The following is a 17,240-nucleotide window of genomic DNA, read 5'->3' as shown; positions in this document are numbered from 1 at the left end:
GCTACACTTTGGTGATTACCATGCTTATACCTGTTCCACATACTTTGTAGGGCTGCTTTAGAGTCTGTAAATATCACCCATTTTTTGGCAGCTGCTGTCGTAGTATAAACATAAGAGCCTCCTTAATGCCATATAGCTCAGCTGACGTAGATGATGTCGCTCTCTCAAGACGATACGAGAGGGATTGTCCTGTAGAGGGCACATAAATTCCGTACGACGATCTACGTTGGGTTGTAGAAACCGTCTGTGAATATGTGTGTTTCGGTTGCGTATTCTTTATACATATACTCCAGCGCTATCTGATGAGTTGCTGCTTGGGGCATTTCCTTTTTACTGCAGTAGTGCGCTGCTGGTATCGGCGCAGCACGTACTTATCAATCGAGGCTTGTGAGCCTGCAGTAGCTTGACACAAAATCTCAGGACGCAACAGAAAATGGTGACGACAGAGTCGCCACCACGGCACAGCACTGTCTCTTCGATGCCGTATGCACAGACGTAGTCTGCTTTGCCGAGCTTCTCTCCGTTTTCCAGTGCTTTCCTGAGAAAGTAGCCGTCAGACAAAGTTATTAGGGGCGAAGTCCTTAAAGGGGTACTGACACACAAAATTTCGCGGCCGAGAAAGCCTGCTGGATCGATTCCCGTGTACGTGTGTGTACCATCTGCAAAATATCGACAGCGAATAAAGCTTGGAAGGTATTTTATATGAATTTTGAAGTTCGCGAGCGCGATCCAGCATTATAGGCCGTACCTAGTGCATTGACACCCTCGGAGGTGACCCGAGGTGACCCCCCTACTTCCCTACGTAAACGTTTCAGCCGGTACAAGTTATGATGACGTCGTAGCCGCCATTTCTGTTTTGACGCTTCCCGACGAATCGCTCCTCGCCAGCGGGTCAAACCTGAAGTGATTCGCCACGTCGAAATTCCTTCCATCCCCGCCGCAAGAAAATCGTCGCCATCAGACGACAATGAGCCCGACGACGACAGACCACGCGGAAATGCGTCACTGTTCTGTGTGCTCACGTGACCGAGCGTTTCACTCGCTAGGTGGTGATAGTTGCACCCGGCGCTTGTCGTTTTTGGAGCTCTGTCAAACCGAAACTGAGGCTGTGTCGGTAAGAGGGAGCTTGTAATTAATTATCTATCGCACGCTGCAGCAAACGATGTGCCGTGTTATGACTAACAGGCCCCCAGCAACACATTGCAGCAAAAAACGCGAGGCGAAAAGTTTTGTGTCAGGACTCCTTTAAGGCGGCACCCGTTCGTCCCTCGTAGTCGTCGTGGTCGTAGTAGTGAGTAACAGTCTTACGCTTTGACCTCCAAGGTGGTGCCGGTGGGAGATTTCTCCTGTGCGTTGTTGAACAATAAAAAATTCGCAGCGTGCGCGTTAACTAAAAGCCGAATTCTTCTGTCTTCTCATTCCCATTAGCAGCCATTGGCTGTTCCAGTAGGAACGTTAGTAGAAGTAGAAGTGTAAGTGTTAGCTAAAAGCCGACTTCTTCTGTCTCATTGCCATTAGCAGCCATGTTTACCTCCAAGGTAGTGCCTGGTGAGATTTCTCCTGTGCGTGATTAAACAATAAAATTTTGTTCAAAACGCCGTTGATTGATGAATAAACCAACGAAGACGCCAGATTTTGTAAAGCAGAACGAAAGAACGCCAGATGTTTTCTTAAAGTGTAGTAGTAGTAGTTGCATGTAGCCACCTCGCCCGATCGTCAACGGGCGAGGTGGACAGGCAACGGCGCGAGGACCCTGCCGTACGAGAGTTAAATCACACTAAAGACTACTTTGCGGGCGATACACTAGTGAGCTTTCAACTTTCGTCTTAATGTACATGATAAAGAAATTAACTAGAATGTTGTTGATTGCCGTTGACCTATATGAAGCCGTGTACATTTAGTATATTTAGTACCTTAGTTTATCGAAGTCCGTGCTTTAGGTCTTCACGATATGGAGGAGTACATTTGTCTGACTTAAAAAGAGAACAATAACAATATCGGACCCTGGTAACATTGTATCAAGATTGTTGGTATTGATTACGCATGTAGGTATTTGCCGTTTTCGTTCGCTAATTAAGTTATCATGAAAGTACATAAAGATCTCACACGATGGGGTGCGTATATTTGCGAAGATGTATTTTTTAAGATTTGTTATATGCATACTTTAAACCCTGGCTTTTGACATGGTGTGCATGCAGGTTTGACAGCTGAGGAAATCGATGAGGCCATAGAAAGGGCGAGGATTGGGAAACCAAACACTGTAGCCCAGCATGAGCTGGTCCCCTACCCTTCGTCGCCACCCCAGCTACCTCCACCTCCACCACCTCCATTTGTTACAGCCAGGTGATGCACTGTTTATCTGTTTTCCTTCATTGCACACGACATGACTGCACACTGCATGTGAAGGTGCAGAAGGTGGTCGTGCAGGTGCTGAGATATGCAATGTTCTGAAACTTGCTCCAGCACGTTTAGTTGGCGTCTGCCCGATGTAGTACCATAGCAGCCAATTGTACTGAGCAAGTGCAGAAATGTCACGAGGTACTGCAACTACGTGACAACCTTCAGCATTATAATGTCATGATGCATACAACCCCTGCTCGTTAGTGAAGCTGGTATAGTAATATACGTTACGCCCTAAGGCTGCCAGTGTTTTATCTAAGGTTATGAGGTCTGTCTATGATCTTCACCCTGCGAACACTTTCCACCTTGGTGCTGCTCGCTACAGCAGCTGATGGACAGGAAATTTGTAGAGAGGTCACCTGGCGTGCACTTGCGTGAGCTATAAAACTTTTGCTTGTCCACTATTCTAGTCTAGCAGCCAAGGTGTTCTGCTGCTGAGCTCAAGGACGCAGGTTCAATGCCAGGCCATGGTGGCCGCATTTTTCTGTTGCAATAAGTAGCTAACAACCCACTTATCACAGCTGGAAACCTTATTTGCTCGAGCGTGCAAAGGTTAATTATTTGGAGACATTCTTAAGGTAGCCAGTCACAGTTTCAGAGAGCACCGAGAGAGGCAGAACCCAGCGCGGGGTTTGGTGGCGTGCTTCGCACGTATTGCACCTTGTTTGCATATTAGGGTGCAACTAGGGGCTTAGTTGGATACCTTTTTGCTGCCTTGAAAAATTAAATGCATGGATACACTTGCACATTACACACTTACCTGAGGTGATTGTGGACGCTTCTGCTTTCAGAATACTCTATCTGGTCCCACCTGAGCCATGTTTCTTCGTCGATCGTGATAGTCGGGGTTGCCTCCTATGGCGCTTACTACATGTACAAGGTAACGGGCCTCCTCTGAATGTTTTATCCCTTTAATTTCGAGTTTGTGCTTGCACGCTGGCCACGAATGTTGGTGTACTTTGTTCTCGATGTTGGCATTATTTGCACTGCTTTTTACGTAGCATTATCATCTCCTGTACTTAAAGGGACACTAAAGGCAAATATTAAGTCGACGTTGATTGTTGAAATAGCGGTCCAGGAACCTCGTAGTGCCGCTTTTGTGCAAAGGAAGTGCTTATTTTGAACTAAAATCACGTTTTTAGTGGTCCGCATCGCGTTAGCGCGCTTCAAATCTCCCGCCTGAAAATACGACTCTCATACGTCACTGCTGCCATGCCCAACGTTGCCCGCTTTTACTGCGCGGCCGCCGACACTAGTAGCAGCCGAGCGGAAGTAGCGGGACCCACGGTAGCAACAACGGCGCTGCGGCAAAGACTTGCTCGGATGGGCACATTCAAAGCCGTCACCAAGTTGCGGTTGGTCTCGTAATCCTCAGTACGAAAGTGCAGCGAGCACACACGCAGAGGTTTTGACTGTTTAGCACACTGGCGCAATGGCATGACACTAAGCCACTTCGAGCGTAAGGGTTCATTCCGCGGCACCCAGTGAAAAGACACACCGGTTTCCTTGCTGCAGCACTGGCGTTGTGCACCATTCGGGCATCCGGCAATATCTCACGCATGCGGCATTTTGTCGAACTTTCTGTCAGAGCGACCTTCACGAGCGCGCAAAACACGCACGGCAGTACGCAATCCCGAAACTACCACTGAGACGGTCGAGGCACAGCTCGGCGAAAACGGAACCTTTGAACCACGCGCGCCGTTCCCCATGGCAACGCCACGGAGGTTTTGTTTTCTATGAATCAAGCGGAAACGAACAAACAGCATTTTATTACGTCTTTTGATGCTCGGAATGTTCTTTTTTTACTGCTGCTAGTTTGATTACTAGTGATTTATTGTAGGCCGACTTCCCTACGTCATTGGGATCACTTCGAAAATGTCCCACTCGTGGCGCTCGTCATGTGATACATTTAGCTTAATTTCTCGGTAAGTAGGGCACTTCTGTTGATAATATTGCCGTTTTAGAAGTTGTCATACATTGGGCTTTCACTCTAACATAAATTTTTATTTGCCTTTAGTGTCCCTTTAACTCTTATGCAAGACGCACTGTTACCTTCTTCTCACGAGCTGCACGGTCGTGTCCATTTTAGTCAACAACGCACATTGCTATGTTTACGATGCACCTGCTTTGAGTATGCCACGTTGTTGCAGTTTTTGGGTACATTAATTTCAATGCCGTGTTGCTTTCCCACACTAGTAATAGTACAATTTGGTGATTATATGTAAGAGGACCGTATCACTACCATAATGCTTTCATCTCATTATGCGTATGTCAAGGAAAACGTGGAGTTGTCATAAAAGGCATTGTCTTACCTGCTACAGAGGTATATAGAGCCATACCTGAGAGGCTGGGATGGTCCAAGATCCAAACCGGACCGGCTGTCTCAAGTCCAGGAACAAATCGGTGCCCTCACCGAAGCCATCCAGCAACTGAGGGAGGCAGTTGCATCTCTCGAGTCGGCTGTTGCTGAAGATAGGAGGCTCCGTAAGCCAGCTGTGAGTTTGACTTGTATGCAATTTCACTTTGTTAAACCGACTCCAAGCAGCACAAACACAACAATTCTTTTGTTTCGGACTTGTCATGGCGGCCTTACGCCAGCCGATTTCGTGGCGTTCTTGTCATTCAGCTTTCTTTTCGTTTCCTGAACTCTGTGGTACCAGCTCTAGCAGAAAAAAAAAAATTGTGGAAGAAGTTCAGTGACTGTGCACGATGCTGACACAAAGAAACGCTTTAAAAACATTGTCAGCAGTACTTGTCCTAATCATAGTATCCGGGGTGATTTGGGTATGCATAATGAACAATTAGCACTCACTGACAACATATGTGCTGCTTGTCTGCTGTGTATCGTAGAACATCATTAATACGTACCTGGCAGGAGCATACTGTAACTAGTACTTTGAATGATAGTATACACTGACAGTTAACTTTAAATTAGCATTTCCTTTACATCCACTGGCAGTACACTAGACTTGTACGAGTAGTTCCAAGTTAACTGCGAATTAAGACGCTGCCCCGCAATTGTCTCAGGAGGCCCTGGACTCTGCGAAACAGGATCGTACCATCTCGGAGCTCAAATCCGAGGTCTTGTCGGTCAAGGCTTTGCTGCTGAGCAGGTGGGTGCTGAAGGCAGCAGGCGTGTATTGAGGAGCTTTCTGACTGGTGTGTGTCCTAGCTTTGGCTGGTCAGGGCTTTGCGCTGCAATTCGCTTCTGGTGGAAGATGGTCTGCGCTCAAGCTAGTCTTGGAACTGAAATCCTGGTAGAGTTCTGTGAAATGTCACGTGACGTGTTGCTCATGGTTTCGCATGACCTGTTGCATGCTGGAATGAGAGAGGCGCAACTCCTGAACACTTGTGGGACCTGCAAACTCGAGCATTACTACATAAGGTATCTGGCCTGAGAGAAGCCCGGGTGTGCTGCAGTTGTTAGGATAGACGGCAAGTTTGTCTTTGAGAAAAGGCCCGGAGAAAGTTTTGGTGCAGCACAGGTTATGCTTGCACTGGGAAGCAGCACAACTATGCTTGCAGTGGGAAGATCTGTTTCTTAGGCTGAAAAGTGAAGAGACATGAATGAATGAATGTATTTAATTTAGGGAGGAATGGAATCATGGTCTATATTGGGGTGCAGGAAGGTGTATCGAGAAGGTGAAATTGAACTGTACTGGTGCTGCTGAAGTCAAGATACTACATAGCACCCTGAAAGAATCCACAGCCACGTTTCATTTTCTTCTGATCTTGCTTGCTCTCATCACCTGAAATTCTACATAATCCCCCCACCTCCACTTTTTTTGTCCAGCAATAACCGAAGTTCCTTATGCACACCTTTAATTATATGCCTCGTACTAGCCCTTATGTGCACATCTGCAGCTGATTACAAAGAAGAATGAAGGGCTGTGTTCTTGAACAAAAAGCAACGTGATGTGATGAATAAGGCACCGGCTATGAATCTTGATTCACACTCTGATTTAGTGTCAAATTTTAAAGGGAAACTCAGCATGTTACATTGTACGTGTGCGTCAAATGCCTTTAAGTTGTGGCCTGTGCCACAGTGAGAGGGAGGGAGGATTTATTTGGGGAAAAGCAGAGAGGTCGACCTGAGGGTAAAGTCTTCTGGCCTGCTACTCTGCACAGAAGGAAAGTGGAGGAAGAAGAGGGCTATGGAAGGGTTGATGAAAACAGGCAGCAGAATGTGCGCATTCATCTTCAGAGGCCTCCTTGGCAGACAGATGGTGTGCTTGTTGTCACCTTAATGTTTTTTACTGTGGAAGTGGCTAGGTTGTTCGTGAAAGGTTTCGGTCCTCTCTCTGCGACTGTCCATTTACGAGTCTGCTGTGGTGAAATGCAATAGGAAATCATTAGTGTGACTGCAAGAGCAATGTGACCTTGCCCTCGATGCTGTGCATAACCTCCATGCAAGGCAACAACTGCGAGCCTCCTTTGCAAGTTTTGCTTCAAGCATATGGAAATCAAAGTAGAAAAACCTGGGTATGTTTTTCAGAGCTGCCCGACACTTGGTTCATCACTCATATGGCTTAGCTGGATATTGTGTAGGAGCAAAACATTTCCGTTCTTGGCACCTATGTAAGAGGGTGGACAGATGGTGTTTGGAGAAAAGCTTTAAGGACTGAGAAGGAGAAGTAATAAACTTTGGTTAGGTGATTAGAACCCTGAGTCTGAGTGATGGGATGCAATTGGCAGGTGACGCGGCAGCGCTTTCTCACGGGTGGGTTGGTTCATCGTAAATACTAATGACAGGGACGCAGAAGGTCAAACAAAAGTCATTGATATTACCAGCTGTGTGTCGTCTTGCACCGTGTTGCTTTGCTTTGCTTGTTCCCATTCACTCTATGTGGCATAATGTTGGCTTGCAACTACACATCTGTTTGATGTTATGGGAACTCTGGTGATGGGACAGATATGCTTAAAGTTAACAAATTATGTGAGTGCTTGAGAGGCTTGTGGTTGTCCTAATTATCAAGAGTTTTGTGCGTGCCTAATCACACTGAAGTTTCCTAATAAATATGCCCCAACCACACAATCTTAGAATAACAGAGAGCTGAGCTAGTTGGTAAGTATTCATTCTAAAAAGACAGGGCGTGCAAACAAGGACACAAGAAAGAAGTCAGGACACCACAAACGGTGTTTGTGGTGTCCTGACTTCTTTCTTGTGTCCTTGTTTGCACGCCCTGTCTTTTTAGAATGCACACAATCTTTAAGCACCAGAGACAAGGATACCAAAGATAAATGTTAGATTGAGCTAGGTCGGCAGATTACCTTACCAGAATTGCAGTTAAGTTGATCTTATCGGTTGTTGAGACTCGCCATTCCTTTTAAAAGGTGTGAAAATGGAAGGGTTTTGTTAAGCCGCCCTGATTTTTGTGCAGTGGCTCAGACTTTTTCCAGGATCTAGTCAAGCCTAGGTGATTGTTTTCAAAGGAAAAGGAGCGCATCGCTTTAGAAAGTGAATGGGTACCTTGCACAGCAACTTCCGACAGCTCTTCTTGCTCAGAAATTACCCCAAAACTTGCAGATGCTGTGCAATATGTGGCAACATTCTTATGTTACAGCTCTGCGGTATTGATGTGAAATTCTACAAAGGAATCGTGTTGTATAATGTAATAATCAATGTTTCCCACCAGAGAACTGCAGGTGCATAAACATTCGAGAGAATGCGCTTGCCAATCTAGAGTGACCTAATGCCAATTTGTGTGTCGTTCGGGAGAGCAACTGTTGAGTAGGCTTTTGTCGTTCTTTTGTCCCCTCCCATAACGTCCAATTTGCAGGAATCAGTTTCCGAGCGCGCCAAAAGTGACTCCCCCTGTGCCTAGCATTCCCACCTGGCAACTCTCCAGCAACGGTGCTGAAAAGGCAGAAAACGGTGCCGCTTCTGAGGTGAGTGACCACATGGCAACAGTGTTTCAGTTGTAGCCGATGCTGGTGTCCTGGTTGGTGCCATTAGCTCAGGTGCATTCTTGTAGTTGCTTTAATTGTTCATATTTCTTCTCGATAATTTGTGCCTTATGTTCATTATGCAGTTGCATCTATACAAAACGTTATTTTAACTTATTTGTGCTTTATGTTGCATGCACACTTGAAGTGTGTTCGTTTGACTCACAATACTGACAGTCTGTGAGATAATAGCAGGAAGGTGACATATGTAAGTGCGGCAGTTTCGGAGACGTGTTGAAGCAAATGAACAACACAAAGCATTCGTTCCCTCCTGCTCTTGCCAATGTTGCAACAGTGAGTCTTTGCTGCCATCGAGTGATATCCATTTCACGTTTGCCAGTGCACGCACACCATCCTCGTTAATTTAGCTGGTAAGCAAATGCGTACTGCAATTTATTTGATTGTTAAAACTGCACATGTTACTTTGGTAGTTGTGTAAACAGAGCTGTTGGGCCTTCCAGGCAAACTGACTTTTATGTCTTCTGCTGTACAAGTCTTTACATTATTGTAGGTAAATACATTATTACATTGTGCAGGATATCCCTCATAGTCAACTTCAGGTCCACCTCCTGTGTATCATTACACTGTAACATACCTTTGCACTAACAAGCTTTATTCCAATTCTGAATGTGTAGTCCATGACCTTACGTGAGGAAAAGGTGTTTCTCTAGTTTTCTGTGGTTTCTGCACCAAATTGTAAACACATGCAAGAATTTTACATTAGGTTCTCCGTGAGATCTTGATACAACATGGGTACCCTGCGGAATGAAAAGCCGATGCTACTGATGGTATACAATTAAGGTGTAGAAGTGTTATCATCTCTATGCTATCTTTTGCCTGTGTTATCACTTGTCTTATGTGAAGACAATGAATGGTCGACTTCTCTCTCATTTTGCAGTCCAGCGAATCCGAAGAGAGCGAGGAACAAAGTTCAAAAAGCGCAAAGGAACCCATGGAATCAAGAAAAGAGGAGGTGCTCCATAATAGGCCAACAGGCTTGGCTTGATGATAATGTTTTTAACGCTATACAATCGAAGTATGTGCATCTGGCTATGCAATTCGATACAGGAATCGTTTATTAATGACCTCACTCAATGTATACTGTACGGGTTGATTGGAGGCTGACATGTGCGGCATCTCTTGGCAATAAATAAACTGGCAGCACGTTTTGACATGCATAGTTGCTGTTCTTTGTCACCTGTGATGCTGGGTTGCCGGTCGGTTGCAAAGTATGGTGAAGAAGGAGCATTCTGTGTGCACACCTCGTTAAAAGTTTATGAGAGCGTGAAACTGGATGTTCATTAAACATCACAATTTTCACTTGTGCACTGGAAGTGGTAGGGCATCACCCAGGAAGTGTCCTTCCGGAGAAATTCTCGAAATTTAATAGCTATTGGAGGAGTTAGAAAAAAAGAGTTGAAGGACGCTTTTAAGCTTTGCCTAGAACGCGGGTTAATGGGCCTACGGCTCACAAACATATATAATGCCCTAAAACATCTGCGCTACCACCAGAGCGATGGCTTAGAGCAAGCAACACACAACCACGTGATAGGAGGCAGCAGTGAGTCACTTCCACCGCTGTTGGAATATGTGGCCCAGGTTAGGTTCGATTCCAGCTCGAACCCTGACCTTTCGTCCTGTTCATCTATCGGGATTATTTGCTTACAGACACTGCCGCTGTGTCGCTCACAACCAATACCGGCAGCACCGATGCCAACAACACATTTTCTACGACACGAGCTCTTTAATGCTATTGCATTAGAATTGAATTGTTCTGTTACCACGCCACCAGGTGTGGTAGCCGGAGCCATCGTCAACGGAGGCACTGTTTGGCTCAGCCAGTACCTGCAAGCGGCGTTCCTACCCTGCATTCTGCAGTGTTCTGGAGGGGAGGGATCACGGCACACTCAGATGGCAAGCCCCGCCCCCTTGTTTCTGTAGTCTTCTATTTTTTGTTTTTCTTTGCGGTGCACTTCCTGTGGTGGCATTGTAACTTCTGCTCTGGATGACTAACCAGAACGATGTACCTTGCCAGTTATTTGTATGTAAAAGTGCCCTACATTACGTTCCAATGGAACGAAAGACAAAACATGGCAAATTTCGGGAACATTTAGTGAGTGCCACCAAATTGCAGAAAAATGCTTTGAAATTAGTGATGAACCTCATTAGTGAACCTCATTAACAAAAAATTGAGTAGTGGCTACTACAGTGTACTGAGAACAATATACATTGGGTGTGCCTTGCGTAACGACGTTTCTATTTTTTAAAATCATGCTGCATAATATTTGGGACACACACACACACTACTGCCAGTCAAGTATACTAATGAAGAAAGAAAATTATCAAAGGCAGGCTGTAAGTAAACAAAAAAAGTTAAAAACTATCTTTGTGTGAAGTGTGAATAGCAATAGCTCACGAAAGTTGTTGGGCAGATACAGATTGTTACTCGTGGCATACAACAACGATAGTGAGGGAAATATATTCCTTGTTGAGGAAGCATATAAGTAATGCCGTATGGCATACATAGCCACTCTACTCCATGCAACAATAGTAATGAAAATATCTCTTAATGAAGAAGCATAAGTGACGCTAGATGAGCTTTCATAAGGCCTTCATTTTTCATATTGACTACAAGCTAAACAATATATTGGCGAAAATGATTACACATTAGAGTTCATTGCTCTATTTTCAATAAATTCACTATGCCAAACTTTTTCTGCACTGGTAGCCTACGACGTAATAGGCTGAAGACGACAGTGTTGCATTGTTCTTGTGTGGCACCTTTGAGCACTGCAGCGAGGTGTGGGTACCCATTGTAGACGGCATAGTAGCACTTTGGAACTCAGTTGCCATCAAAATAACCACCAACGCGGTTGTTGACTGCTGTGTAGACAAAGTGGTCTTCGTCGATGAAGATGGCAGCGGCATTGGTGATGTTGTCCTCTAGGAGGAGCATGCGGTGGCCCCTGCTCCGGAGTTCCCGCACAATTTCCTGCAAGTGTTACAAGTGTTAATTACGTCTTCCATAGATGTTACGTCTTTCATAGATGTATTCGCACTTGTCGTTAAAAAAAACACTATTGACTGATAAGAAAAAAAAGAAGATGGCTTTCGCCTTTGACTCTTCTTAGGCAAATAAGAGGCCATGTGAGTTTTTTGTTTAAGTATTTATAGCGCTTGAAAGGTACCACTTAAATATGCAATAAGTACTTGTGATCTCTTACCCGTGGTAGGTCGGTGTCGTAGAGAACGCTCTTGAGGCTGGCACGATAACGAACTTTGGACGTGCTCACCGCGTCCGCCACCGTCTTGTTCATCAGCAGCAGCTGGCACAGCACCTAAGCCATAGACAAACAATTCCAATAGAAATTCTCTTCTTACCAGTAAAAGTGCCCCGACAGTGGGTGTTGCCTTTGTACCCCTAGCCTCACTTCTTACATACAGAGTGATTTATGGAAGCACTGAAAGCAAGATGTTCCACATTAACACGGAATAAAACTTTCTGGGCTGGAGGAATAACCTTAGCGCGAGGGTAATAAATAATAAAAATGAATTTGTTTCAGCTACGCCTCAACATTGGGCTCTTGGTGTGGCTTCCCCGCATTGTGACCCTTAATGCAGTGAAGACGCAGTGAAGTAAATTTTTTTCTGGAGCTTTTTACTCTGCTGTCTTCCATAGCCTTATGTTGCGTTGAGCTGTGCTTCAAAGTTAAGTAAAGCAATTATTTCAGTCAATCAATCAAGTCAGTCAAAGGATGATGCTTGTTTCACGACATGACTGTTGTCTAGGACAGTACTTCTTAATGAATATAAAACACTCATTAACCCTTCCCCTCCCATTGATGAGTATACTTGTCATATGATTTTGTAACAAAATGACCGATGATGACTATACTCGTCGTCAACAAAAACTATACAGTCCCACATGGAACCAATGACGACTACACTTGTGATAGTTGTGTTTCTTCACGCTAGATGGCCACGCTCGTCCATGTTGTGCCATCTTTGTCTCGGGTTTCATTTTATTGCCATCTTTCATTGTATTGCCATGCAATGAAGCCATCTTCGAGCTATTTTTTTTGTGCAATTAGTGAAATAAACGAACCCCATTGAATCAAAGTAATTGTACCATTTTGTTCAGAAAAGAAAAAGTTCTATAAATTGAGCGGAAAAAATTTCCGGTAAATTTGGTACAATTTTCTCCTTTTTTCATGGTAGGGAAAGGGTTAAAACAAGAAGTTCATCTGCGAACACTTTGGCACGCTTTCGTATTTCGGTATAGAGCTTCGATTTGGTGCGAGTGTTTAATCAGTGCGCGAACAGGAGACAATTGGAGGAAGCGTGTCCCTAGCGAGGTTGAGAGAACCTTGCCGAGGCTTCCCTCCAGACTCGAGCATACATGTAAGGAAGACGTGTATTTGTCGTCCCGGACTGGACCATAGATGCCCGAGATGGTGTCTTTAGGCAATGAGAGTTGCGCATGAATCGTCGCAGGCAATCCTACAAACAATACGGGACAACACAAACTGTTCGAGGTGATGCCTTGAGGTAATTAGCGTGGCGGCGCACAGCGTCTCAGGCAGTCCTGCAGGTAGCCGCGGACAACGAAAGAAATTGGGGCAGCTACGCACCAGTGGTGCAAAGACTGAGGAAGCAGCGGAGATGGTGACGTTGCCCTCCTCCCTTCCCCCACTTCCCTTTCCCACCCCTTGCTGTACTATACTATACAAGACTATGCCATGCATTACCCTCTCATCTCCTCATTTCCCTTCTCCTCACCCTCGCTTTCCTCTCCCACCCCTTGCTATAATATACATGGCTATGCTTGCTCTCTCTTCTTTCTAGCATTTTTTGTGTCTGTTTCTATCTCTTTCTCTCCCTTTCTTCCTTTTCTTTCTTTCTATTTCTCTCTGTACTCGTTCTCTCGCCCATCAGAGTTATTGCATCCCACGCCGGACAAATCGGCGCACGTGTTCTGGGAGCGAAGCAGAAGATGAAGAGGAGGAAGAGACCGCGTACCGGTTCATGATGACAGTTTTCTGGTGTCGCCACTCGGCATAACGAAAAGCTTTACAGCACCGCTGTATCGTAATAGATGATACCCTATAACTCGAATCTTGGGGCCTACACTGACGCTGTTTCCTGTGTTACTAACACAGTTCCACAATAACAGCGGAGCTGTTCTAGGGCTCGGCCTGACGACAGATGAGTGTCTGCATCGCATGTCACACTCCGCTTCCCAGATACACCCATAGATGGCGTAACTATAAAGCGGTAGCCGCACAGTGAAACGGGGAAGGGCGGCTTGGGCGTGAATAGGGCCTAAAGTCATTGTAGCAGGGGTGGGTGTGCCAGGGGCTGTCCGCATCGCTACTCTACAAAGAACGCAATAACACCCACCCACACAAGATCCCAAAACATCACAGAAAATCATAAAAGAAACGCAGGGGAAACGCGTCCTCGCTGTTTCTGCAGATTTCACACAGGGTGGAACCGGGGTAAGTTCTTCGATACCGCCGAACCGTGCTCACCAAGGCGGCGTACTGCGGGAGCTCGAAGTCTTCGGATGTCGCGAGCGCAGCGACGAGCCGTCCTTCGGCAGCGTCCAGCAGCAGAGATGGGGCCAGTGGTGACAGGGGCCTCTTTCCGGGTAGCGCGAAGTTGAGCGACACGCCGGCGTGGCCCAGGTACCGTTCGGGCAGGCGCGGCGTGAACGCGCTCAGCGCGTTGTTCAGCAACAGGCCAGTGGACGTCGAGGCCTCGTGAGAACCCATCCTGCGAACGACACCGCCATAGGATCAATGAAGTGACCTCAACAAAATGACCACGACTTGAAACTGTTCCTTGCACTTTCTTAGAGCAAAGTTCCTGTACCAAATACCAGCGTCTCCGCCCCAATGCCGATTAGCTTATACTTCGGTACTTCGGTAAATCGACATATCGACATACTTCGGTAAATCGCCAGATCAAATTTACGCGTTTCAAACTCGTAAATTCTGGATCAACGCGTCCTCTAAAGAACCTTTTTAGAGGATACGCGATGTGCTTATAGGCCTTGACCAAAGTCCCACTTACAGCATTCCGAGGCTGCCGGAGAAAGCGATGGCATCGCCGTTAGGTGCCAGGAACACCGCGTTCGCTGCTGCGTGCTTGACCTCGAAGTGCCTTGCCGCGCTCTTTTTCGAAGAGCTGCGGGAACGCATGCAAATATATGACGGCTGTACGAGCAACACAATGTCACATGACGTATGACGCACGCCACCTACGGAAGGAAGCACGCGTTCGCGCAAGCACACACACACACAGGAAAAGAAGTATAGAACTAAAAGAAAGTCGCAGTTTCACCGCAAGGGCGTAGCAATGAATGCGATAGCAACAAATTGAAATGTTATATGAATGCTAGCAGCTAACACCTTTAGAATCCGATCTCGCGTAACTCTACAAAACGCTGGCGTAAGAGAACAAAGCCGCTCCAAAAAAGCGGTTTTCGTGTTGTCTGTCGCCTCGGCACGAAGCAAGCAGTGAGAGCACAGTGTACAAAGTGTACAAGGGTAGCAGTAGTCTACCGATGTCTGTCGATATAGAGCGCGTGACCGAGCCCTTTTGATCAAAGTTCACATTTGCTACGCCCAAGCGACGCAGCCCCTCACGGGCACCCGTTCATGCTCCTTCGCCCGACGGAGCCGGCCGCGCATTTCACCTGTTCTTGACCCGTGCCATCTGCGGCCTTCGCAAGCTTTCGCTTGCACATAGAGCATACGACGCGCGGGACGATGCTGTCGATTTGTTAGACTGTATACGGAGCATGACGGCAATGACGACGGCAAAAATGCGCCTGGAGGGTACATATAATTGCCACCGCAATGGCCTTCACGTAACTTGTGAATCCACTACAAAAGCACCAGACCTCGAAACGACCTTGCGCGGCCAGAATAAACATTAGTGGTAACAAAAGTAGAGTGGTCTGCAGTAACTCGGTCCTTTTTTCTCATGCTCCCTCGCATTGGGAAAGCACGCAGGGAGGGTACACCGCTTGCGGACGCTAGCCGAGGCGAATGGGGTAGTGTAGACACTCTCTCCCTTCTCATAAGAGGGATGACGCCTAGCCATCCTTCCCTCTTCTTCAAAGACTAATATTTTATTGCGATAGCCATTATATGGTCACTCTCGGCGGGTTTTCACCATCGGCGCCGCCGTGCTCTTCCGTACACACACACACACACACACACACACACACACACACACATATATATATATATATATATATATATATATATATATATATATATATTGTAAAGGCGTTTATTGTCGGCGGGATTGACGGCGAAGAGGGCGACCCACTAAAAGGCGCTCGAGAGGACGGCCCATTACAACGTTCCAATGCTTCTCTACAATATTATATATATATATATATATATATATGATGAGTGGGCGAAGCTCCGGAGGTAAATCTGGTAAACCGTGAATCCTCCGTACATTTTGCCCACTCGATCGTCACGTAAAGAGGTGACAAACACGGGGTGGTACAGTGTATACATAACGAAACGTTTTATTCGTCACCGTATATGGTAGTGAGATGCGGCTTCCGTTGGCCATTCATTATAACCACTTAATGGTCAGTGAAGTGACAACGGTTCTTGGATCGGATCGGCTTCTCGAGATCTCATATCCGGGTCTTGACGGCGAGCCCGCGCTGCAGCCGCTTTGCGGGCCCTCCGCTCCGCCGCCTTGTCTTCTTCGTTCATATTATTATTACCGAAGCGCACAGACACGACTGTCGAAAGAGAGAGGAAGCGCGCCGAGAGCTAACGCAGTTTACAGTTAGGTCTCTTATCAAACTAGAGCACGCGGCGGAGTGGAGCGAACGCCGCAGAGCCATCTAGTGGGCGCTCCGGCCTGGCTAAGATCCTAACTATAGACCACTTGCGACAACGGACGTTTACCTAACAGAAGATAACTTGGTGTACTCGTTCCTGCTGTCGACCTCCCGACCACGGCGGTCGCAAGAAGTAAATACTTGAGGCTCGATTAATGTGCCGTTAAAGAACCCAGGTGGTCGAAATTTCCGGAGCCCTTGTCCAAAGAGTGGCTTCGGGACGTTAAACCATAACGATTTATTATTATGCGATCTTTATTCAAAGAGTTTTTGAAATCAATTATTGTTAGCACAAGTTATTTCTTAGGTCCTTCTTTTGCGTCCCGTACATTACCTAGTCTCGTTCTTTTTTTTTTGCTGGACAGCAATTTTGCCGCCAAAATCTCTCTGCTTTAATATTATTTTGAACATGCACCGTATATTTATAAGTATGTATATTTATATCAAAATATCCTGTCCCAAAGAAAAATAATTCAGAAATAGAAACATGCTTCCGTTTTTCTCAAGCGCCCAACAAGGAATCGAAAATATTTTTATTGTCCATTAACAAGTAAGTTGGCGACCTCTCATTATTAGGGGTGCCGCAGCACTACTTCTTCACGATGAATGTTTGATACGTTTTCTATTTTATTTACATATATTTGTCTTCCTTTTTTTTAGCCTACCTAATTTTTTTACTATTACTAATCGCTAACCACTACGCCAGAGAAATATCTGCGCATTTCTTTATTTTGGTGTGGTCGGGTTAAAACGCAAAAAATTATTAGGATGGTCCTCAAGCCACACCGCGATCAGGTATCTAACGGCGAGCGCGGCGGCCACATTATAGGCGAAATACACGATTTAGGTGCCCTTTACCGCTGGCAGGACTCCCTCCACTACGGATCACAACCTATCGTGGTTTTGTGACCGCAACAATTATTATTAAATTATGCAGGCGCTTATACGCGAGCGTTGGAAGGTCTTCACGCGTTCCGCCGACCAGCGACATTTATTGATGGCGCATTATTTTGAGGAG

At 46.0% G+C, this 17,240-nt stretch overlaps 2 protein-coding genes across 3 annotated transcripts; one reads left to right on the top strand and one right to left on the bottom strand.

Moving 5' to 3' along the window:
• The first annotated feature begins 2,202 nt into the window (after positions 1-2,202).
• On the top strand, positions 2,203-9,428 carry LOC119376034 (peroxisomal membrane protein PEX14). Of its 2 annotated transcripts, none has more exons than XM_037646025.2 (6): positions 2,203-2,343; positions 3,192-3,280; positions 4,722-4,895; positions 5,431-5,513; positions 8,181-8,289; positions 9,245-9,428. In XM_037646025.2, exons 1-6 carry the CDS (start codon positions 2,271-2,273, stop codon positions 9,350-9,352), a joined length of 636 nt encoding a protein of 211 aa, XP_037501953.1. In that variant the 5' UTR covers positions 2,203-2,270; the 3' UTR covers positions 9,353-9,428. The 2 variants fall into 2 exon arrangements, with proteins under 2 accessions (XP_037501953.1, XP_037501952.1); XM_037646024.2 differs by having other exon boundaries at positions 2,206-2,343; positions 5,428-5,513.
• Positions 9,429-10,712: 1,284 nt separating this feature from the next.
• LOC119376036 (scoloptoxin SSD20-like) lies at positions 10,713-14,549 on the bottom strand. The gene is made up of 4 exons (XM_037646026.2): positions 14,422-14,549; positions 13,878-14,121; positions 11,571-11,684; positions 10,713-11,338 (listed from the first exon to the last, which is right to left on the bottom strand). Exons 1-4 carry the CDS (start codon positions 14,547-14,549, stop codon positions 11,189-11,191), a joined length of 636 nt encoding a protein of 211 aa, XP_037501954.1. The 3' UTR covers positions 10,713-11,188.
• Positions 14,550-17,240: the final 2,691 nt, after the last annotated feature.

The sequence above is a fragment of the Rhipicephalus sanguineus genome, unplaced genomic scaffold (genome assembly GCF_013339695.2).
Source record: "Rhipicephalus sanguineus isolate Rsan-2018 unplaced genomic scaffold, BIME_Rsan_1.4 Seq1073, whole genome shotgun sequence".
Lineage (NCBI taxonomy): Eukaryota > Metazoa > Arthropoda > Arachnida > Ixodida > Ixodidae > Rhipicephalus > Rhipicephalus sanguineus.
This window is presented reverse-complemented; position numbering and strand designations above follow the sequence as displayed.

Excerpts from the sequence above, each read along its gene's own strand:
- LOC119376034 (XM_037646024.2), top strand. The coding sequence starts at position 2,271 with ATGAGCTGGTCCCCTACCCTTCGTCGCCACCCCAGCTACCTCCACCTC. Across the intron at positions 3,281-4,721 it reads GCGCTTACTACATGTACAAG|AGGTATATAGAGCCATACCT; the intron begins GTAACGGGCCTC and ends TACCTGCTACAG. Across the intron at positions 8,290-9,244 it reads AAAACGGTGCCGCTTCTGAG|TCCAGCGAATCCGAAGAGAG; the intron begins GTGAGTGACCAC and ends CTCATTTTGCAG.
- LOC119376036 (XM_037646026.2), bottom strand. The coding sequence starts at position 14,549 with ATGCGTTCCCGCAGCTCTTCGAAAAAGAGCGCGGCAAGGCACTTCGAG. Across the intron at positions 14,122-14,421 it reads TCCGGCAGCCTCGGAATGCT|GATGGGTTCTCACGAGGCCT; the intron begins GTAAGTGGGACT and ends TGTCGTTCGCAG. Across the intron at positions 11,685-13,877 it reads TCCCGCAGTACGCCGCCTTG|GTGCTGTGCCAGCTGCTGCT; the intron begins GTGAGCACGGTT and ends TCTATGGCTTAG.